The sequence below is a fragment of the Heterocephalus glaber genome, unplaced genomic scaffold (assembly GCF_053883595.1).
Source record: "Heterocephalus glaber isolate CG9 unplaced genomic scaffold, H.glaber_assembly_v1.0 deba00001859, whole genome shotgun sequence".
NCBI lineage: Eukaryota > Metazoa > Chordata > Mammalia > Rodentia > Bathyergidae > Heterocephalus > Heterocephalus glaber.
In genome coordinates, this window is record NW_028258500.1 from 535,164 (window position 1) to 560,640 (window position 25,477).

Below are 25,477 nucleotides of genomic sequence, written 5' to 3' on the forward strand. Positions count from 1 at the left end.
TAGTCCACAGACAATATTTTTTTACCTCATCACCAACCTCTCTCTAATTCCTTCCCTAACACTTCTCAGCTTCCAGGTACCACTATTTTCTCTGCTTTCACATATGAGTCAGAATGCAGGATTTGTCTTTCTATGTCTGTTTTATTTCACTTAACCTAATGTCCTCTAAGATCGCACCACTATTCACAATAGCCAAGCTATTAAATCAACCCAGGTGTCAATAAATGAATGAAAGAAAATATGGTCTACCAACACAGTGAAATATTATTTAGCCATTGAAAAGAATAAAACCCTATTACTTGTGGGATGTAGTTATTTGTGACCTTGTGCAGATCTTTTATGTGCATGACATGTTACAATAATTCTAAAGTTTCTGTGAACACTATATATAGTTATGGAGAACACTTACCTGCAAGTAATAGAAACATAACCAAGCAATAGAAAGTAAACCAAAATAGTGACTAAAACAAATTCAGACTTTGTTTATTCCTACATGACAATTCTTGAGTTAAGGAATTCAAGGCTATGCCATCCTTAAGGAATTGGTCTCTCATTTCATTTATTTTTTTGCACCACCTCCCCCAATGTGTGGTTTTCATCCTCATAGTCACAGATTAACTGCTTCACCAACAGATATTGAATTCATGTTCCAGGCCTGAAGACTGGGATCAGAATGAAGGTTGGAGTATAAAGGAGAATTCATCATGGGTCTTTCAAATAACAAACTTTCAAATGATCTATCACTCACACACACACACACACACACACACACAAATATTGGCAATATATAGTGGGAAAGGAACACTTGCACATTGTTGGTGAGAGTATAAACTAGTACAATCACTATGAAAAGCAGTGTGGGATTCTTCAACAAACTGAAAACAGAAATTTCATTTGACCCACCTATACCTTTCCTGGGTATATTACTAAAAGAGTTAGAGACATCAAAAAACCCCAAATTAAAAGAGTAAGAGAAATTTAATAAATCTTACTTTGGCATACTCATTTCTAAAACTACAATACCTACACACAGAATATTTCTTTCTTGAAGAAATCAAGAACAGAAGTTTATATTACAAAGCTTCTACTTCTTTTGACCTTTAAATTTTATTATCACAAGCTTCCATATAGGCAACTTAACCTCAGTCCATGGGTTTGAGCCTCTTCAGTGTATCTGTGACCTCACAGTAGCTACCTGCTTACCATAAGCTCTTAATTCCTCACATAATGGTACCAAAGACCCTTCAGTGACATAATGTATATGATCTAGTTCAACAATACTGGGTAAAAACACATATAGTTATTTATATTTAATTTAATTTTATCAATATGGAATAATTGCATGCATTAATGGGGTTCAGTATGGTGTTTCTGTGCATATGGACAGAATGTACTAACCAAAGCAGGCTGGTTAGCATTTCCTTCCCTTAGCATCATTTTATTTTGTTTTCTTTGAAATCCTAATTGGTAGGTCTTCATAAAATATATCACAAGAATTGGGATCTGTAACCCTCCCCACCACTGTACTGAGAGAAACCATGCACCTTTTGTCTGTGTTTTGGTAGCTGTTTTATACTTCTGCCTCTTTCATCCTTCACAGAATGTAGGAACCATTATTCTTTTTTTTTCTTTCTTAAATTCTTTTATTGGTACATTTTAGGTATACAATACATTTACATTTATCATTAGGTGCTTGTACCTGTACATGATGTATCTTGGTACTTATTTTTCCCCATTACATGTGTGCCCTTCACCCTTTCACCCTTCCCTATTTATATACTTTGTTTCCATTTTTTTTTTCTTTTCTCAAAAGTTTTCCTTTCCATCATTTCCTTTCCCCATCTCCTCCCACCACTCCTTCCCCTTTGGACCTTTTCCTATTTCAAAGTATCAGTTATTACTTATTAATCCTTTTAGTCCTCATTTACCCTCTCAGTTTCTCACACTAGAGAAACTATTCAGTATTTACACATGTGTGTCTTATTTATTTCACTTGAGTATGGCCTCAATATGCATCCATTTAGCTATCAATGACTCTAGTTTCTCATTCTTTATGGCTGAGTAGTACTGCATTTTATAAAAAGAACATATCTTCTTTATCCAGTTTCCAGTTGATGGGCACTTGGGCTGTTTCCAAGCTTTAGCTATTACAAACTGTGCAGCAATAAACATGGGTACACATAAATCTGTGTGGTATGATTCTTTTAATTTTGGGGGGAAAATACCCAGCAGGGGAATAGCTGGGTCAAATGGGACCTCCAGCCCTAGTTCTTTGAGGTAACTCCATACTGATTTCCACCGGGTTGCACCAGTCTGCACTCCCACCAACAATGGAGAAGGGTTCATTTCTCTCCACACCCCTGCCAGCATTTGTTATTGGATGATTTCTTGAAAACAGCCATTCTTTCTGGGGTGAGGTGGAATTTCAGTGTTGTTTTCATCTACATCTCTTGAATGACCAGTGACGGTGAACATTTTTTCATATGTTTATTTGCTGCTTTTACTTCTTTGTGTGAGAAATGTCTGTTCACTTCAGATGCCCATTTTTGAATTGGGTCTTTGTATTTGAGAGGTCTGATTTTTTTTCAATGCTTTATATATTCTAGATAGTAGCCCTTTGCCTGAGTTACAGCTGCTAAAATTTTTTTCCCACATTGTAGGTTGTCTGTTAGCTCTGTGGGTGGTTTCACTTGCAGTGCAGAAGCTTTTTAATAAGAAGAAATCCAAGTTGTTGATTCTTTCTGCTAGTTCCCCTGCTACTGAAGTTTTGTTCATAAAGTCTTTTCTTATGCCAATGTCTTTAAGAGTTCTACCTTATCTTCCAGCAAATTTAGTGTTTCTGTCTTAATATTTAGATCTTTAATCCACTTAGATCTTAGTTTAGTGCATAGTGATAGATACGCATCTAGTTTTAATCTCTGACTGGTTGAAATTCAGTTTTTCCCAAACCATTTATTAAATAGGCTATCTTTCTTCCAATGAAGGTGGTTGGCTCCTTTGTCAAAGTTGAGGTGGCTGAGTATGTCTGAAGTTGTTTCTGTATCTTCTAATCTATTTCATTGATCCTTGGGCCTGTTTCTTTCCCAGTACCATGCTGTTTTTATCACAGTAGCTTTGTAGTATAGCTTCAAGTTGGGTATTGTGATACCCCCAGCCATCTCTTTTGCCCAGAATTGCTTTTGCTATTCTAGGTCTCTTCTGTTTCCAAACGAATTTTTGGATTGTTTTCTCTAGCTCTGTGAAGTATATTGTTGGAATTTTGATTGGCATTGCATTAAATCTATATAGCAATTTTGGAAGTACGGCCATTTTCACTATATTGATTCTTCCTACCCAGGAACAAGGGATATCTTTCCATTTTCTTATATCCTCCTCCATCTCCTTTTTCAGGGTGCTGTAGTTTTCAGTGTAGAGGTCTTTTCTTTTCTTTGTTAAATTGATTAGGAATCATGATTCTACATCCACATAGACTTTTATGTTAACTTCTACAAAGGAGAGAAAATATGCAGTAATTGGTTTTCTGCATCTGTCTTATTTCATGTAATATAATGTCCAGGAATATCTGTGTGTACAAATAACAGAATTGCATTGTTTTCAGTGGCCAAATAATATTCCATTGTATACATACACCACATTTTCTTTTTCCATTTGTTGTGGCAAAGTGGATCAGCTCGATGCTATAGCAAGTGTTTCAGCTTTGAGTTACACCCAAGTGTTACAGCTTAATGTTGCAGTGGAGTGCCAAAGCTCTGAGGCACAGCTGTTACAGTTCAGTGTCTCAGCTACTGCAATTTGAAGACTCAAGAATCCAATTGTGACTCAAAAATGTGGAGAAAAACCTTTAATTATGCAGGCGGGCTCAGTAGAGTTCACACTGGGAAGTCTGAGCACTTGACTAGAAAAGGAAGCCTCGTTATACAGGGGCCTATTGGGTAGCTGAGCATGCTAACACAAACAAGGGAATGGAGTTATAGAACATTCCTGAAAGGCATAGTGGGAGAGTATTCTTACAGGAGCAAGAGAGGAAAGTTTACATAACATTCCTGAGAGGGGCAGAGCTAACAGAACATTTTTGAGAGGTCAGAAATTTAAAACAGTTACAAAACATTTTGATATATTGGGCAGGAGCTGCCCAGGAGGACAAACTGTTACATTTCTCTAAAAATAACATTCTGTTTGAAAACAAAACAAAACATGAAGGCAAGGCAAGGGACTGTCTTATTGCATAGTATTACTACATGAGATTCATCCACTGATGAGAACCTGGGTTAATTTCATATATTTAGTAAGGTGAATAGTACTGTAATACATATGAGAGTACAGGTATATTCTTTCTTATACTGATTTCATTGCCTTGATGCTGTTGTCAAAACCAATTTGAAGTAGAATTTTTTCTACCTCTAAGATTTTCCTGAAATTTATGCATCTGTGCTTTTCAGTTCAGACTTCTATAGTCAACCATCTCTTGTCTAATATGCACTCCATTAACACAAATTCACTAAATATAAACCTCTTAACAAGAAATGTACTGGATACAGAATTTCCAAAATCTGATATTAAGATATAGCTAGGAATTTTGAGAAAACAATATTGTGTATGAAGAGGAAAATTCAGAAAATTGGATATAACAAAATATTAGTCAAATGAAAAAGGAGAGAAGCTTCTAGTTGATTTCATTTAAATCATCTCAGCATAAAGCTCTGTAAATGAATTCCCAAGACACTATTTCAAATTAACAGACATATATCAGCATTTCAGAATATGCTATAAAAGATGTAAGATTTGATTATTTTAAAGTAAAAACAAATCATTACTGTGAATACTAACACTATTGACATGGACATGAAATCAGTAGACTAAAGGCATCCCTGCACATAAATATTTACTGAAATACTACTCCCAATAACTAATATACAGACCAGCCTAGGTACCCATCACTGGGTGAATTGAAAATAGAAATGGGAAATATATACATCATGGGATCCTATTCAACCCAAAGAAGATTCAAATCCTATCATGTCTTGTCAAGTGTGTCTGGATGTTCACCAGCATCTTGGGCACAGTGGTGAAGTGAAACTGAGGTCCACAAAGGACAGGTTGGAGAGGAAGAAGTACATGAGCACGTGCACATGGGATTCTGAGATTGTGGTAAGGATGATTAGTTCCCAAGCACAGTGACCAGATACACAAATAAGAACAGCCCAAACGGGAAAAGGAGTCAGAAAATGTGCAATGCACCATTGGGTTAAGTTCACAGAAGTTAGGGATCTCTAAGTCAGCACAGTAAGACAGCAACAACACCAGTGAGCTGAATAACAGGGCATGCAGCACACTTATGATCCAGGACACCAACACTAACAATGCACAGAGATGAGGGTTAGTGATTCCCATGTAATGCAGTGGGTGCCAGATAGCCCTATAGTGGTCATAGGCCATCATGGTCCAAACCTAGAAAGAACATGGAAAAATGCCTTTGGATTATACGTCTTTCATAGGTTATGACTTTACTCTGTGTGTGGATGTTCAGTAGCATCTTGGGCACAGTGGTGTAGGTGAAACTGATGTCCAAAAAGGACAGGTTGGAGAAGAGGAAGTACATGGGTGCATGCACACATGGGACTCTGAGGTTGTTGCTAGGATATTGAGTGTGTTCCTCAGCACAGTGACCAGGTAAATAAATAAGAACAGTGCAAACAAGAAAAGTTACAAACTGGAGTCCTCTGAAGTCCCCAAAAGAAATTCTGAAATTCCTGTGTCATTCTTTGACACCAGGCCATTGATGTAACTAATAAAAATAGAAAAAGGATGTGTCACACTTATGTATTATTAACCTGGCAGAAATGTTATGTTTTATCATCAAAATGCTAATTTCAATGTTTTGAGTGTGAATCTTCTCCTCTTTAGAGAATTTCATTCCCTTCTCTTATTAGAATGTCTCTTCCACTCTCAGTTGGCCCACAACAGATCATGGGTTCAAAAATTTGAATTCCTTTTTCTATTTGAGGAATATAATTTAGTGATGATCATGTTCCCAGCACTATTGAAGCAATGATTGATTAATGATTAATAAGAAAACGTTCCTAACATCTAATTAGAGAGAAATAGTACAAGTGAATGAAAGCAAATAGAAGTAGCTTTAAGCGTAATCATATCGCATTCCACACAGTAACAGGTATTATGAAAGAAAAATGGGAACATGTGAAGTGTAAGATAAAGAGTGTTATTTTTTACTAGATGTTCAGGAAAAATCAGAAAAGAGAAGATACTTAAAACTAATCTCCATGGAGTCAAGAAAGGGCTCACAATTTTGTTTTATACTGGGGCTCAAACTCAGGACTTTGCACACATGAGGCAGGCACAGTGCCACTGAAAAATCTCCAGCCCATTGAGCTACATCCCCCCCCACCAATGTTCTCTGTAGAAATGTGTATCTGGTGTGAGATACAGCCAATGCAAAAGCCTTGATGAAAATGTTTGTTTTAGATATTCAAAAGCAGCAAGAAGTCAGTGTAATATGACAAATGAGCAAGAGAGAGAGTGAAGAGGGATGGTGTCAGAGAATATGAGAAATAAAGTGGCTCAGAGGTGTTGAGCTTTGCAATTATGGACACTTCTGTCTCAGTACAGTAATCACTTTCATAGCTTCTCTCTCAAAGTCTCTTCATGGCACTTTTTTCATGTGCTTATTCCTGGACTGTACATTAAGGGGTTCAGCTTTGGGATGAATATGCTGTACATCACTGAGGCTGTTGCAGTTGAGTGTGAGTTTTGAGTAACAGCAGAATTAAAGATTCACACATAAGCTTGTATAATAACACAAGGAGTCAACTGAGAGGTAACACACACAGGTGGAAATTCTGTATACCTTCCTAGAGCTAATGAGATTGTATATATGGAAGAAACAATCTTGGAGGAAATGATGCCACCAAGGGGACAAAGGGCAGGTAGTAGAATTAAATAAATGACCACACCATTAAGAAGGAAGTCAAAACAGGCATGTGGATCACATGGTTAAGTTCACAGAAAAATGTAGGATTTCTAAATAAGTATAGAAGGATGGCCTAGTGAGATCCATGTCAGGTTCTGAACTCCAGAAAAATAAGAGCAAAAATTTAGTTGAAGCAATCTGTTGCCAATTTCTGATAGCATCAAAAAGAATCAAGTACTGTGGAGATATTTACCAGTAATAATTTGTTTGAAAGAACTGAGTTCTAGTCTTTCAACTCATTCATTTAGCCTCCATTGTACAACAGTATTCTGTGCTGAAGGACATTATGCACAATTTTTTTCCAAAGCATTTTCCATTGCTTATGTGTGTGGTTCAAATCTTCAGGCCACAGATATTGAAATACATAGCATAATCCACTACTAATATCAAAAATATCCATTACATTTTTCTAAAATTTCCTTTTTTGAATTTGTATTCATGTGTGATCTTTTTATTTCTATTCACTTTTTTCAAGTTTTCATTGAATATAAATGATAGAGTTAAACATGATTTGTGTGCCTATTTTGAAGAAAAAAGTACTGAAAATACACAAAAGTGTTTATATTTACACTAACTAGTGTGAATGTTTTCTTTAGGCTCAATAGATCTTTTCCAAAAATTTCCACTTTCATACTTTAGATGTTGCAGGGAATGTTTGTTGAGCATAAAGAAATGGTTCACAGTAAGTAGAGTGAATATAACACCACCTTTAGAAAAAAAGGGAAGCTAGGCTTCTGAGCTGCCCTCCCACTGCTTCTGGTCCAGAGGAAGGGGCTTCCCGGCCACCATCCCTCCCAGCAATCACAGCCCAGAGAAAGGGATTTTGTGGCACCAACTGTCCTGCTGCTCCCAGCCCAGAGGAAGGGGCTTCCAGGCTACCATCCCACTGCTCCTGGTCCAGAGGAAGGGGCTTCTCAGCAAAAATCTCTCCTGCCACTCCCAGCCCAGAGGAAGGGGCTTTCAGGCAACCATCCCTACCGCCACTCTCAGCCCCTGTCCCATGCCTCCCAGCTCAGAGGAGGTGAGCCACAGGAGCGCCAACAGCAGCCCGCGTGCCCTCCCAGTTGAAATGAGAAAACATGTAAATAAGTCTCAAAACCAGACTTCCAGATCACCTACAGCAACCCCAAAGGGAAATGAGATGGAACACTCTGATACTCAACCACCTGGACCCACTGAACTGGCAACAAAAGGGGATCTGGAAAAAATGAAATCAGAAATAATTTCTCAGATAACAGGAGAAATTGTGCTCCTAGAGCAAGACATGATTAATAAATCTAGAGAGGAGCTGAGGAACATAATGGAATACCAACACAGGAAAAAAATGGAATCCATAAAATAGATGCAAATAGATTTCCAGGAAATGAAAAACTCCATTGAAACTCTACACAGCAGAATGAGCCAATGTGAGGACAGAATTTCAGATATAGAAGATAAGATTGCAATTAGTGACCAGAAAAAGAAAAAATGCTTCAAAATTATAAGGGAACATGAGAAATCAATACAGCAGCTGCTAGATGATGCAAAGAAGAATAACATAAGATGGACTGGATTCAATGAAGAAAGAGGAGAGAGTGGAGATGACATAAAAAATCTCTTCACAGAAATAATGACAGAAAACATCCCAAGCAGGAGAAAAGAGCTTGACATACAGATAAGTGAGGCATATAGGGCTCCAAAGAGCCTTGATCAAAAAAACATCTACACATAGGCATATAATTGTTAAGATTCCAGAAACACAACAGAAGAACAAATTTCTACAAGCAGTTAGAGAAAAGAAACAAATCACATACAAAGGAAAGCCCATCAGAATCACAGCAGACTTCTCAACACAAACCATCAAGGCAAGAAGAGCTTGGAGTGACATATTCCAAGCCCTAAAAGAAAACAGCCTCCAACCCAGACTGATGCACCCTGCAAAACTATCTTTCAAAATGGATGGCGAAATAAGATACTTTCATGACAAAGAGCACCTTAGGAACTTCATGAATACCAAACCAGAACTCCAAAGAATTTTACACAATATCCTAGGAACAGACATTGAGGATCACAACCCCAGGAAGCAAAGCAGAATGAATCCATCTGGCATGACATGAAATTGAATGTAAAGGGGGAGAACCCAACAAAAAGAAAAAGTCAAGGCAATGACAAGTCAACACGTTTCAATTATAACCATCAATGTTAATGTTCTCAATTCATCAATCAAAAGAAATAGACTGGCAGAATGGGTCAAGAAGCAAAATCCAACAATATCCTGCATAAAAGATAACATTTAATTCAAAAGGACACTCATAGACTGAAAGTTAAAGGGTGGAAAACAATACTCCATGTGACAGGAACTCAAAAAAAAAAAGCAAGAGTAACCATCCTCTGCAGATAGAGTAGATTTCAAACTAACACTTATTAAGAGAGAAGAAGAAGGACACTACATCCTTGTAAAGGGAGGAATCCAAGAAGAAGAGATGACAATCATAAATATCTATGCACCAAACACTAGTGTATGCAATTATATAAAACAAAGATTAAGGGACATGAAAAGTCATATATGCACTAATACAATTGCAGTAGGTGACCTCAACACTCCACTTTCACAAATAGATATATCAACTAGATGAAAAATAAGTAATGAAATACTAGAACTCAATCGAACCCTTGAACAAATGAACTTAACAGATGTTTACAGAGTCTTCCACCCCACAAAATCAGAATACACATTCTTCTAGGCAGCACATGGGTCATTCTCCAAAATAGGCCACATACTCACATAGAACATGTTTAAGTAAGTGCAAAGGAATTGAAATTATCCCCTGTATATTATCAGACCATACTGTGATGAAATTGGAGATCCATAGCAAAAGAAACTCAAAAAATTTCATAAACATGTGGAAATTGAACAACACACTTCTGAATAACCAACGAGTCACAGAGGAAATTAAAGAAGAAATCAGTTCCTTCAATTAAATGACAATGACAATACAACATATCAGAATCTATGGGACACAATGAAAGCAGTCTTATGAGGGAAATTCATAGCAGTGAATATGCATATTAGAAAACAGAATGAGCCCAATTAAACAACCTGATGCTGAACCTCAAGCTTCTAGAAAAAGAAGAGCAGGACAACCCCAAAGCTCATACAAGGGAGGAAATTATAAAGATCAGAGGAGAAATCAATGCAATGGAGATTAAGAGAGCAATACAAAAAAATAAATGAAGCCAAGAGTTGGTTCTTTGAAAGAATCAACAAAAGGGACAAACCTTTAGCCAACCTTATCAGAAAAAGGAAAGAAAAGGCCCAAATCCATGCAATTAGGAATGAAAAGGGTGAAATTACAACAGACCCAGCAGAAATCCAGAGGCTCCTCAATACCTTCTTCCAGAACCTATACACCAATAAGATGGGCAACACAGAAGAAATGGACAGATTCCTAGATACATATGAATTACCAAAGTTGAACGAAGATGACCTAAAAATTCTAAACAACCCAATATCAACCAATGAAATTGAAAATGTAACTAAAAATTATCAAGTAAGAAAAGCCCAGGCCCTGATGGCTTCACTGCTCAATTCTACAAGACATTTAGAGAGGAACTGCTGACACCACGGTTTAAACTCTTCAATGAAATTGAAAGGGAAGCAATACTCCCAAATTCATTCTTGGAAGCAAGCATCACCTTGATCCCCAAAGCAGAGAAAGACCCAACTGAAAAGGAGAATTATAGGCCAAGCTCACTAATGAACGTAGATGAAAAAATCCTTACTAAGATACTGGCAAATAGAATGCAGAAGATCATCAAGAAGATCATACACCCTGATCAAGTGGGATTCATCCCAGGGATGCAGGGATGTTTCAACATATGCAAATCAATCAATGTAATACACTATATCAATAGAACCAAGGACAAACATCATATGATTATCTCCATAGAGGTAGAAAAAGCTTTTGACAAAATACAACATGCATTTATGATAAAAACCCTACCAAGAATTGGAATAGATGGTCTCTACCTCCAACTGATAAAAGCCATCTATGAAAATCCAACAGCCAGTATCATGCTAAATGGTCAAAAACTGAAATCCTTCACACTAAAATCAGGAACAAGACAAGGATGTCCACTAACACCACTCTTGTTCAATACAGTTTTAGAAACATTGGCCACAGCAATTAGGCAAGAGAAAGAAATAAAAGGAAAAAAGATAGGAAATGAAGAAGTCAAATTGTTATTATTTGCAGATGACATGATACTCTATATAGAAGGCCCTAAGAATTCCACCAAATGTCTTCTAGACTTAATAACCAAATTCAGTCAAGTAGCTGGTTACAAAGTCAACACACAAAAATCAATAGCTTTCCTCTACACAAATGACAGACTCATTGAGAGAGAAATAGGCTAAATAATCCCTTTCACAATAGCATCCAAAAAACTGAAATACCTAGGAATCATCCTAATGAAAGAAATCGAAGACCTCTTCTCTGAAAACTATGGCACTCTGAAAAGAGAGATTGAAGATGATATCAGAAAATGGACAGACATCCCCTGCTCCTGGGTAGGAAGGATTAATAGCATGAAAATGGCCATAGTTCCAAAACTGCTATATAGATTTAATGCAATTCCATTTGAGATTCCAGCAGCATATTTCACAGACCTTGAGAAAACAATCCAAAAATTCATGTGGAACAAAAAAAGATCCAGAATAGCAAAAGCAATTCCAGGTAACAAAGATATGGTAGAGGGTATCACAATCCCCAACCTCCAACTACGCTACAAAGCTACTGTGATAAAAAACAAGCATGGTACTGACAAAGAAACAGACCTGAGGACCAATGGAACCAATTAGAAGATTCAGAAACAATGCCAGACACACTCAGCTATCTTATCCTCGATAAAGGAGCCAAACACCCTCACTGGAGGAAAATAGCCTCTTTAATAAATGGTGCTGGAGAACTTGGATTTCAACTTCCCAAAATTAAAACTAGACCTATGTCTCTTGCCATGCACTAAACTAAAATCAAAATGGATTAAAGATCTAAATATTAAAATAGAAACCCTAAACCGGCTGGAACAAAGGTTAGGTAGGACTCTTGAAGACATTGGTGTAAGAAAAGATTTTATGAACAAAACCTCAGTTGCCCATGAACTAGCACAAACAATCAACAAGTGGGATCTCTTCTTATTAAAAGGCTTCTGGACAGCAAGAGAAACCACCAGCAGTGTGAAGAGACAACCCACAATGTGGGAAAAAATCTTCACCTGCCCTTCCTCAGACAAAGGTCTACTATCTCGAATCTATAAAGAACTTAAAAAGATCAGACTCCCAAATTTAAAGACCCAATCCAAAAATTGGCATCTGAAATGAACAGATATTTCTCAGACAAAGAAGTAGAAATAGCCAATCAATACATGAAAACATGTTCAACATCACTGGTCGTTCTAGAGCTCCAAATGAAAACAATGCTGAGATTCCACCTCACTCCAGAAAGAATGGCTGCTATCATGAAATCAATCAATAACAAATGCTGGTGGGGCTGTGGGGAAAGAGGAACCCTGCTCCACTGCTGGTGGGAGTGTAGACTGGTGCAAGCACTGTGGAAATCAGTATGGAGATACCTCAAAGAACTAGGAGTGTAAGTCCCATTTGACTCCACTATTCCCCTGCTGGGGATCTTCCCCAAAGATTTAAAAGAATCATACCACAGTGATATATGTGCACCCATGTTCATAGCAGCACAGTTTATGATAACTAAAACTTGGAAACAGCCCAAATCCCCATCAACTGGAGATTGGATAAAGAAAATGTGAGGTTCTTTTTTATAAAATGGAGTACTACTCAGCCATAAAAAATGAGAAATTAGAGACATTTATAGCTAAGTGGATGTACATTGAGGTGATACTCTTAAGTGAAATAAATAGGGCACAGATGTATAAATACCAAATAGTTTCTCTGGTGTGAGAAACTGAAAGTGTAAATAAGGACTAAAATGTAAAATAGATAATGTGAAATAGGAAGAAAAGGGGCAAAGTGGAAGGAAGTCAGAGGGATAGGGAAAAGGAAAGAAGTTAATGGATTTAATATGAGAAAATGGAAAAATAGGAGCAAAATCTTTGTAAATAGGGAGTAATGGAGGGGTTGAAGGAGGGCTTAGGAAGTGTGAAAAATAAGAACCAAGAGAGATTATGTGAAGGTGCAAATTTCCAACAATGAATGTCATTATATTGTATACCTGAAATGTACTAATGATTAGAATGTATAATTGATAATGCAAAATAGGAAGAAAAGGTCCAAAGGGGTAGGGGTAGTGGGAGGGTCAGGGAAAAGGAAAGAAGGGAAAGGAAAAATCATGAGAAATGGAAAAAATGGAAATAAAGTCTTTGTAAATAGGGAAGGGTGGAGGGAGTGAAGGGAGGGCTAGGAATAGGGAAAAAATAAGAACCAAGATGCATTATGTAAAGGTACAATTCCCAATGAGAAATGTAATTGTGTTGTATACCTACAATGTACTAATAAAAGAATTTAAGAAAAAAAAGAGGAAGTGTGGCTCAGGATATAACAAAAGAAAGCTAAAGTGATCCACTTTCAAGATGAAGTAGTTAACTCTGAGTGGAAAATTACTTGTCATTTAAGTCACCCAATGGCTTGTGGCTGTGACAAATCTCATTCATCTGGAAGGTCCCTAAGTAAACAGAATATTGGAGAGAAAGAAACTTCTAAAACACCTTGGTTGAGAAATGTAGTCTTGAGTGGGAAAGGCAGAAGAGAAGCAAAGAACAATCAATTCTGATGAAAAAATGCCTAAGGCTAAGTGGAAACAGTAAGAGCAATGTTGCATAAAACTTCTAAACAGGAACATCTGCTTCTGGAAATATCCCGGTATTATGACAGTAGTATGAGGAAATCCAATCTCACATTGGGAGGGAGACTGGGGAACTGCCTTGTAAAGAGAAAAAGCAAACTTAGGCTGCAGCAGGGAATGTTGTGTCTCCATAGTACTCAGACAATGAGAAATTAGGAGAAGGGACATGCTAATCTGTTTGTTATAACCACCCAGGTTGTTCCAGCCTCGAAAGGCCAAATTCAGATCCTCACTTTCCCTGCTTTTCATGCCTATGAGTCAATTCTTCAGGTCTGGACAAGTGAACATGTTTCTCACAGGAACATGAATGTTCCTTAAATGAATTATTAATGAATGCATAAAATTATATTTAATTGTGGTGGACCACCTGATGTATCAACATATGAACACACTGTGTAATGTCCTAATCAGAGTAAGCATATCTGTCTCCTCTAATAAGTATTATTCCTTTGTAGTGAAAACAAGTTTTATTCAGAATTTTAAAAATTATACAGTACATTATCATATCTATAGTTGTAGTACAAGCAATAATAGAACAAATTTCTCCTTTTCCTCACCATAAGTTAGTACTCAGTGATATCTTTACCTCAGCTGCCCATCCTCTTTAGTCTCTCAGTCTCCAGAACTACCACTCTATCTCTAATTTAGTGAGATTAACTTGTGTAGATTCTGCATGAGTGAATGGCAGACAGCATGGTTTCTCTGTGCCTGACCTACTTCACTTAAAATAATGATCTCCCTCTCCATCCATAGGGTAGATCCAGGACATTAATTTTTTAGCAGTTATATTGAAAAGCAGTTAAATTTTATTGAACACTTACTCAAGTTGCACACAAATTGAACTATGCCATATGTTGTCTTCATTTCTGTGTGACTCTTTTAATTCAGCAAATTGAATACATTAAATCTCTGCACATTGTCACATGTCATTATTCTCTAATAAGAAATTTAAAAATTTTAAATGTGTGTTGTAGGACACAAGATAGAATATGGGGCAAATAAGACTAGTTACGTTTAAGAAAGGTGCAGCTATCTTCTCTAACTGGGAAGAAAACATAAGGAGTCAAATACAGTTGCAGGAACAGTGGAATTAAAGAAAGGTAGTTAACATTGATAAGTTCATTTTGATGGAAACCAGAAGATTAATATCAATGTAGAAATGGAGTAAACTGTCCACAAACATCATTTCCAGAGAGGAAATTCTAGATTTGCCTGCAATATCATGAATGAACCTTGGAAACACACAGTACAAACTCATGGCTGAATTCAGACTTGTGAGGCAACCAGCAGCGATCAGAAGAACTTCCCACTGTACATTGTATTTGATGATAATGGTATCATATTGTGCCATTTGATTTTAAGATAGCTTTATATTCAATGATATCTAACTAATGCAATAATCAAAAGGAAAAAGAACAGGGCAATAAAAATAATATGCTACTTAATCTTGACATTTATTCTGATATTTGATGACAGCACTCATAATTACTCTGCTATTCCAGCTTACTTCACATCACTGTATTATGAAGTGACTACAGTGAGATTCCCTAGCAGAGATGTTGGAAGGACATGTATGTGTGCACAGGAAGTTGCTGACTCTAAATCACATGGCTGGGAAGGAAGTCATCCTCCCTTCTGAGTCAGAAATGGATCGTAGAAACTGAAGTGATTCCTGAGGATAAAGTACACATATAAGGCTGGGAATTTAGCTCAGTGGGTAGGGCACTTGGTAGCATATACAAGGCTCTGAGTTTCATCCCCAGCACTAACAAAGAGAAAAAAGGATTTTTATGAAGGATGGTATTGATGAAGAGACTTTTCATTTAGAGTAATGAGAGGGGTAATATTTGTATACAGAACTAGATATTTCTGAGCAGCAACAGGAAGGTAACTCAATAAAACAAGAAAATATATCAACCAATTCTGAAATACAATTAAGAAATTCTCTTCCACATGGATGACTCTACACAATACAATGGGTAAAAATAGAATATGGAAACAAAATAATTTTCCATAACAATAAATTTACCTAGTTTAAAATTTTTCTTTGTCATATTTGAGGTCATTCCTGATTGTAAGGTCAAATAGTGTCCATCTATTTATTCAAATTTTTAAATGACTTTAGTTGCCAAGTAGAATTTTCCTATAGAAATAGTAAAACTCATGACTGTTTCTTTAGCAAACAAAAGAAAATTTACACAATGTGATATGTTATACAATAAGCAATTATTCCTTTATAAAATAATATTTACACCTCTTTTTGAGACAGTGTAACTAGGTAGTTCAGGCTTGAACTCCTGGCTATCCTCCTGTTGCAGGCTCCCAAGTGGTATAAGCAATTATTCTTAAGAAGTCTACATTCTGTGGTAGAAATGAGAATTGCCACACTTCTGCTCCAAGAATGGAAACAAGTTTTGGAGAGTAGTAAATGACAAAAAAGTCTAGATATTAGAAAGAAGAGAAAGTCTAGTAAAGTGAGTTACTTAAACCATTCAGAGAATTATGCAAGGAAATGGAAATTCATGAAGTAAAGGGAACAAATTTTTGTTGTACTATATGATCAAAGAATTGAAATTTTGACTCCAAAACTTGGATCCAGAAACCATAAACATTTCTACTGAGGTGAATTAATTGGTCCTCTTTTTATTTCCCTCCCAAGCAGTCTTTTCAGAACACTCTTGATGTCTCTATTCCTCAAACTGTAGATGAAGGGGTTCAGCATGGGTGTGACCACAGTGTACATCAATGATGCTATTGCAGCTGAGTGTGAGTTTTGGGTGACAGCAGAACTAAGGTACACTCCCAGGAGAGTACAATAAAATAAGGAGAGCATGGAGAGGTGAGAAGCACAGGTGGAAAATGCTTTATACTTCCCCTGAGCTGATGAAATTGTACGTATGGAGGAAACTATCTTAAAGTAAGAATAGAGGATGGCAGTAAAGGGACCAATAGCCAGCAGCATGGCTGTAATATATATTACCATGTCATTAAGAAATGTGTCAGAACAGGCACAGTGGACCACCTGATTAAGTTCACAGAAAAAGTGTGGGATTTCCAAGTTAGTACAAGGACAGATGCAATGCCATGAAAGTATGTAAAAAGGAATTCAGAACACCTACAATCTAGCATGACAGAACCAACAATCCACACAGCCAGTAGTTCATGATAACCATATAGTGCAGGAGGTAACAGATGGCCGCGTATCGGTCATAGGCCATCACAGTCAGCAGAAAGATGTCCAACCCTGAAAAAAGCAATAAAAAGTACGTCTGGGTGATGCAGCCTGCATAGCTGATGATCTTGCTCTGTGTCTGGATGTTCACCAACATTTTGGGCACGGTGGTGGAAGTGAAACAGATGTCCACAAAGGACAGGTTGGAGAGGAAGAAGTACATGGGTGTGTGCAGGTGGGAGTCTGAGATGATGGCTAGAATGATGAGCAGGTTCCCAAGCACAGTTGTCAAGTACATGGAGAGGAAAAGTCCAAACATGAGAGGCTCCAAATCTTGCTGCTCTGAAAATCTCAGAAGAAGAAATTCTGAAAGTTGCATAACATTTCCTGGCTCCATGTGTTGGGTATGACTTCCAAAACAAAAGGGGAGAGATAAAGATCATGACCAAGGAATATTTTACTAACCTGTCATAAATGTTAACCTTTTGCAGTAATGTGAAATGAAATCATGGCCTCTCACGTGCTAGTTAAGTGCTCTACTACTGAGTTATGCTTCCATTCCATATTTTCTACAGTCAGAAAAATAATTTCTATATTTTGGTATGACCTTGTCCCCTTTAGGAGATTCCTTGTGCTGTATAATGCCTGATTAAGAAGTCCTGTCTCATGCTTACAAAGGTCATAGATTCAAAAATTTAATGAAAAATTCTTTTATGCATTCGAGGAATAAAATTGAAAATAGCTCTTGTCCCAGGCACTGTGTAGACAACTAATAAACAGTGAAGAAAAACAAAATCTCCACAGTAAAATGATGGATAGGGAATACAAAATTTTTTTAAATTCTATATTTTGTCAGATAATGGCAAGTGCTGTGTTAGTCAGATTTCCATCTCTATAACATGTGCTTCAACTTGTCAACTTGTAAAGAGAAAAGACTTATGTTGGGTCAGTTTTTGAAATTCCATGATGGGTTTGCCCCATAACATTTGGCATGATGTGAATCCATAGATCATGGTAGGAGTGCATGGCAGAGCAAATCTACTCCCAATCATGATCAGGAAGCAGAAAAAAGTTAACAGAGGGCTAGAGGTCCCAAATATCCTTCAAGGCCATGGTACAAATGATCTAAAGACACCCCCTTCTAAGTCCAATCTTTTAAAAACTACCATCTGGCAATAGTTCTACCTACCCTGGGGACTATGCCTGTAACACATGCTCAGTTATGGGATTATTCAAGATCCAATGATAGAAAATGTGTTGAAGAAAATGAAAGAAGATGAAAAGGAGAGAATTGATAGGGTGCTATTTTGCTGGTTATTCACAGAAAACTGGGAACAATGTGACACTTGCACAGAAGCCCCAAGGAAGCCAGGCCTGGAGCCAGGAGGGCATCTGGGACTGTGTGTGGCTCATATGAAGAACAGTAGATGGCCTTGGAGATGATTCTTCTCTTAGTAGTTCAACACTAACAAGAGAGCCTGTGTGGAAAGGAGTGAGAAGTGAGAAAGGGTGAGAGTGAGAGAAAATGGTGTCAGAGAATGATGACTTAGCTGTGAGCAGAGGCATGCACTCCCACTTTGGAGGGGAAGTCGAAAGATTAGTTGAACCCAGAGGTTAAAGGTTGGCCCTTGTAACATAGTGAGACCCCATCTCAAAAGGAGAAAAAAAGGTTGCAGGTATAGCTCTGTGGTACAGTGTTTATCTGGAATGCACAAGGCAAATTCCTTCACCAAATTCCTGATTTTGATTCCTGGCACCCCCAAAAAGTATGTAGCCTTATTGCTGCTGAAACTTGAAGACACAAGGAGTCTCTCTTTCCAGCTGTTGTAGTTTTTATTTTCATAAATTTGCTCCAAATTCTCCCCTAAAAAGTCATCAGCCTTTTGTTATTTCTCTATATTGCTGTGAATTCTGGCTTCTCTATTATGGCCATCTTTTGTGATGTGTTAACCCCTAAGTCTCATTACTCTGAACCCTGCTCTCACTCCTAAGTTACTTGTATGCACACACACACACACAGACACACACACACACACACATGCACATGTATGGGTGCTCACTCCACTGAGCACATCACAGCTCAGACACAGGAAGCACAGTGAGGCCTCCTGGGGCTATGTAAATGCCATGGTTTTCTCACACCTATGCACACTATTAGAGAGCGATGGAAACAAAGCAAACTGTCAACATCAGATTGTATTTCCATTTGGGTAAGGCTGTTATCTCCCCTCTATTTAAAGAAACATTTTTGAACCATAAAATATCTGCTTGATAAACAATGAACAGAATTATATAGGCCTTAGGGGTTAAAAAAAGATCTAATGAGCTCAGATGATTCCTGAGAGAATATGAGTAAGAAACAACTTCCTTATTTATGGCAACATTCCAACTCCCTTTATACCCAAGAAAAGCAGTAAATGACACAAATGAATGCATCCAAAAGACAAAAGTTCTGCTACATTTGTGGTGTCAAGACAACTACAGATTGAATACCCAAATAGAAAAAATTAGCAAAATGAATAAACCAACAATTCAAAAGAAATAATACGCAAAAAGCAACTGAATTTAGGTGTTTTATAGGAAGGAAAGAGTGCTTTTTCTATGTCTAGTCCATATTTGTCTGGAATACTGGTTTTTATACAGTCATACAGCAGGTCAAGAAATCCCTCTGTGATTTTTCTTTTGTGGCATTTGTTCCTTGTTATTCTGAGGCTTCAGGTTTTGATCTTTCTTTATTTTTTTTAACAAATCTCAATGGATATGATATACTCGTCTTCATTCTGATTGTTCTCCATTTGTAAAGGTTTCCCCAATGTTAATTATAAAATCCTATACCATAACATAAAGAGAAATCTGTTCTTTTAGACTAAAAAATATTCTCCATATAATTAATCCCAGAGGATATTGTGTCATACTACACTTATTTCATAATACACTGTCTTTATTCTTATAATTAAAGATCCAAGTGACCATATGTCACCTGCTTTGTTTAGTTTTGTATTTTTAAAATGTGTTTGAATACATGTGCTTTGTATTTGTAGAAACAAATTTTAAAAAATGAGAACCTATGAGATAAAAAACATGCCAGGGGAGGGCAATAAAACCAGGTTCAAAAAATAAACAGGTTCAATAGAATGGTATAAAAACAGCACTATAAAAATCAAAAAGAAGAATTAACAAACAACTAAATTAGGAGATGAAATAGCAAAAATTTAATGAGTTTGCATGGATTAATAACAAATTTACAAAGATCTATAAGAGAGTAGCATATAATTGAGTTAAAGTTATATCATTTAAGGTAGGAATAGAGCTCAGGATTACACAAGACATACACAAGGCCTTGGTTCAATCTCCAACACTACAAAAATAAATCAATAAATTCTTTATGAACACTTATGGAGAGATGGATATAATGCCTTCTAAATGATGACCAAAAGTAATACAACTTCTAGAAATTGATCTATCAGAAAATCTCAAATGTAGATACACAGATATAGATATAGATATGGATATGGACATGGACATGGACAAAGACATAGATATAGATATATTGGGGGAATATATCTGTAAATTTTAAAAACTAAATGGCAAAGAGAAAAGGTGGTTAAAACCTCCAATTCTTATACTTGAAAAAAAGGAATTGTGTTATCAGTTTGTTTTTTTTCTAAGAATCTATTTGGTTTATGTCTTATACTCTAAATGTATATCTTTTACTTTAAGGGAAAATAATGATACATGGTGTATTAACTATCGTTATTCTCTCATTATGCTTTTTATTTTTTCCTAAATAAAAAATGTAATTAAAAACAATACTTAACTCTGTTTTATAAATGCAAAGAACTCACGTGGGCAATTTGCAATAAACTAAGTGGCTAACAAATATATTCAGATTCACCAATAAGGAAATAATTGCAAGCAGAGTTTGTTATAATATTGTTTTTCTTCTTTCAAAGTTTTTTCATCAGACTGCCTCACATGAGGGAAAATAATTGGAGATGTATGCTGTACCTCATGTACTGATATTGCAAGGTAGGATTTCCAAGTAATACTCTGGTCTCAAGCTCTCTTATCAGTAAGGAAGCACATTCTAAAATGCCCCATCATAAAAGTAAGAGAAGATATACCCCACTTCAATGTATATTTCTTCACAGCTGATAATCCTATGTCTATTCTCCCCTTGATTTACAGAGGCCCTTGACATATGTTCAAAGTTACCTGGTACAAATTTATTCCTGTTTCCCTGTTATAATTAAGCTTCCATTACTATCACTTGAATGTCAGCGGTCATCCTTGCATCACTGAGTTCAATGGATAGTTCTTTATTTAACGTATAAGTAAATACATAAGTTAACCAAGCAAGAACCATCCACTATATTCTCTCCACTCTGACCTAAGCTGAATTTGCTCTTAGGTAACTTCAAGCAAACTTTTTCAGCTTCCATTCTCTCTGGACCTTTGCTGCCCCTCTGCCTGAACTCTTGAGCTCACCTGGATGGGATCTTTTATAAAGACAGTCTCTTTGTGGGCACCCCAAACACATGCTGGAGGATTGATGATGGAGACTCAAGTTCTGCCCTCAGACAAGACAGGAGGAAAAAGTGAAGCACCAGCCCCCAAGCCAGGACAAAATATTCAGAAAAACACCTTTTCCAGCTCAGGGTTGCACATTCTGAAAGACAACAGTGCGCGGGATATTCATATAACCCAATAGCTTCTCCCTAAGGCATATGTCCCTCTTGTTATTCAAAACCCTGAACACGTCATTGCCCTGTGGGACATTTCTCTGCACAGGAAAAAATTTTTTCCTGCAGATTCTCTGTTACAACAGCTGAGGTTAAAAACCCAGGTGAATTCAGAATCCATTACTCTTTCTCAATAAACTCTTTTGCTTTTGAAAGGTGTAAAAATAACACCTTTTCCCAAACCAGTGTTAGGGTTTTCTTCAAAGTCTAAAATTAAGGAAGCTATCTTGAATATGTCTCATATCAGCAAAGCTTTCATTTATGTCAAGGATGACCCCAGAGCTTCAGAAAATTGCAACATATTCAACAATGGAGAAAACTGTGTTCCTATGGTTTGAAAGCATGGGTACTACATTTCTTGGTTGCATAGCGCTTTTGACAAAAGCATTAGGAACTTAACATTTATAAGACAAATAAGAAATTTTGTGTAATTTGTCACTTATCAAATAGTTAATTATGAGAGATGTCCAGATTTTTATGCCTATTGCGCTGATATTAGCAGTTAATAAAGACCTGTTCATTTAATTTTTATAAAAGTCCATTCTAGTGTTCAAATCACTAAGAACCTGATACTAAATATGCAGAAATTATGATCACAATGTCTAGATGATCTGCCTAAAGTTGTACATGGAGTGATGGATGGGCTTTCATTGGAACTCCATCCAAATTTTTCTAGTTCTCATGATCTAGGACTATAGTATATGATCAAAATGATATTATCTCCAAAGAATACTTGGAAGTATTTTGAGAAATTCCATTGTCGTATGTAGGGAGGTGCATCTGGCACTAAATGAATGGAGGTCAAGGATGCTGCTCAGCATCTGACAGTGTGCAGGACAGCACCCACCACAAACAACTACTGAGCACAAATGTCAGTAGGATAGAGACTGAGAAATCCTATTCTAAACCAAGACTCTTCCCACTTCAATGTGTGCATGATTCACTTGGAGATTTTGTTTAAATGTGGATTCTGGTGTAGGAAGAGCCCAAGAATTTTTCATTTGTTACCAGTTTCCCAAAGGGTGGAGTATAATGGGGAGAAGATATTAGATGATACTTTTTAAAACAGAATTAATGAAGTAGAGAATATTTGGCCAAAGTACCATTTCAAAGGTTCAATGAAATTTCACAAATGAAAACTGCTCTAAATAGCTAGCATACATACCCAAAAAGAGAATATGTAAAGCTACACAGAATCTTCCTATGGGAGCAATTGTTTTTCTTTTTTTTCGATGATATATGTGTTTTTTAAACTTTTATTTTATTAGTATATATTTGTAGTTCATACAGTTTACAATCGTCTTGAAGAGTTGTTACACACATACATACCATGACTTCTCTTTTTTTAATCCCCTTGCCCTTCCCTCCCCCTCCCTCTGTCCTCCTCCAATTCTTCTATTCCATTTTTCATTTTTGTTGATATTGTTATTCTTACTTCATGTCATGGCATATAATATTTGCATTAATTGAGATTACTAGGATGCTATACATGGCATATCTATATTCTGCTTATTTCTACTTTCCCTCTTTCTCACCCCTCATGCATTTTCCCTCAGATCATTTGCCTGTTGCAAGAAATCCAGTTCCTTGTCCTTTTTTATCAACCCATTATTATTCTCTTTGTTTGTACTTTGTCACACTCAAATGAGAGATACCATATAGTAGTTAACCTTGTGTATCTGGTTTATTTCAGTCAAAATTTTATTTTTCAGGTGTATATATTTTCCTATAAATGTCTCAAATTTGTAATTCTTTGTAGCAGAGCAGTATTCCATTATATATAAACACCACATTTTCTTTATCCAATCATTTGTCGATGGGTATACAAGCAGTTTCCAAGATTCAGCTATTACAAGTTGTGCTGCTATAAACACCGGTGTCCATATATTGCTGTATTGCTCTTTGGGAAAGATACCTAGCAGGGGGATCACTGGATCATATGGAATTTCTAATTTCATTTCTTTGAGAAATCTCCATACTGACTTCCATAATGATTGTACTAGTTTACATTCCTAGCAGCAATGAAGAAATGTTCCTTTTTTACCACAGCCAGGCCAGCCTCTGTTATTGTTTGATTTCTTAATGATCACCATTCTTTCTGGAATAAGATGAAATCTTAGCATTGTTTTAATATACATTTCTCTACTGACCAGAGATATTGAGCATTTTTCATATGTTTGTTTGCTATTCATATTTCTTCCTTTGTGAAGAGTCTGTTCTTTTCTCCACTTCTTGACTAGGTCTTTAATTTTAGGTGATTTAATTTGTTTGAGATCCTAGTATCTTGTAAATATTAGTCTTCTGAGGAGTAGCTGGCAAAAACTTTTTGCCATTCTGTAGTTTATCTCTTCACTCTATTGGTTGAATCTTTTGCTCTATAGAAGTTTTCAGTATGACATAATCCCATTTGTTGATTCTTGCTGGTATTTCTTCTGCAATTGAGGTTTTGTTTAGAAAAATACTTTCCTGGACATATGACTTCAAATTTTTTTTTTTAATATTATGGAAGGTTTAATGTTTATGCTGTAATATTTAGATCTTTGATCAAGTTTTATTTTAATTTAGTATATGGTAAGAGGTAAAGGTCAGGTTTTAATTTTCTTTTTTCGTTTTTAAATTAACTTTATCGATACATTTTAGGTATATATTATGATCATATTCATCACTGAGAATTTGTACCCATAGATGACATATCTTTGTTCTTATTTTTTCCCATTCCCCTTCCCTCTCTTCAACCCATCCACCCTTCATATTTACAAAAGTTTGCTTCCATTTTTTCCTTTTCATATTTTTTTTCCCTTTCTTTCCTTTCCCCCAACCCTCTACTTCCACTTCCCAGGGTTTCACCTTGCCAAAGACTAAAAGTAGACTCATATCTCTCACTGTGTACTAAACTAAAATTGAAATACTTAAAAGATCTATATATTAAAACAGGTTTCAATTCTCTGCATGTAACCAGTTTTTTCAGAACCACTTGATTAATAGGCTCTTTCTTCCAATACATGGTTTTAGCTCCTCTGTCAAAGATCAAATAGCTGGATGCGTTTGGGGAAGTTACTGTATCCTCAACTCCATTACACTGATCCACATGTCTGTTTTCACTACAATGACACTTTCATCACTATTGCTTTGTAGTATGGCTTGAAATCAGGTATTGCTATGCTGCATGCTTTGCTCTTGCTTCCCAAAATTGCTTTTGGTATTCTGGGGCTCTTCTGGTTCCATATGAATTTCAGAATTGTTTTTTTTTATATTTATAAAGTATGGTGTTGATTTTGATTTGAACTACATTGAATCTGGATGATGGTTTTGTAGTATGGCCATTTTGACAATATTGCCTATCCAGGACGAGAGGACATCTTTAAATTTTATGATATTCGCTACAATCTCTCTCTCTCTCTCTCTCTCTCTCTCTCTCTCTCTCTCTCTCTCTCTCTCTCTCTCCCCTTCAGAATACTTTAGTTCTCTTTGTAGAGGACTTTCACTTCCTAGGTTAGGTTAATTCCTAAGTATTTCATTTTTCTTGAAGCTACTATGAATGGCATTGTTTTCATAATTTGCTTCTCATCCCATTCATTGTTGGTGTACACAAATGTTAATGATTTTGCTTGTGGATCTTGCATCCTGCTCCATTGCTGACATTCATTATTAATACTAAAAGTTTTTAGGGGAGTTCTTTGGGACTTCTAGTAGAGTATCATATCGTCAGCAAAAAATGATA

At 36.5% G+C, this 25,477-nt stretch overlaps 1 protein-coding gene across 1 annotated transcript; it reads right to left on the reverse strand.

Moving 5' to 3' along the window:
* Positions 1–16,337: 16,337 nt before the first annotated feature.
* On the reverse strand, positions 16,338–17,426 carry LOC101726194 (olfactory receptor 7A10). The gene is given in 2 exon segments (XM_004875257.2): positions 16,338–16,910; positions 16,912–17,426. Coding segments are annotated over 2 exon segments (954 nt in total). The 5' UTR covers positions 17,412–17,426; the 3' UTR covers positions 16,338–16,456.
* Between the last annotated feature and the right edge of the window lie 8,051 nt (positions 17,427–25,477).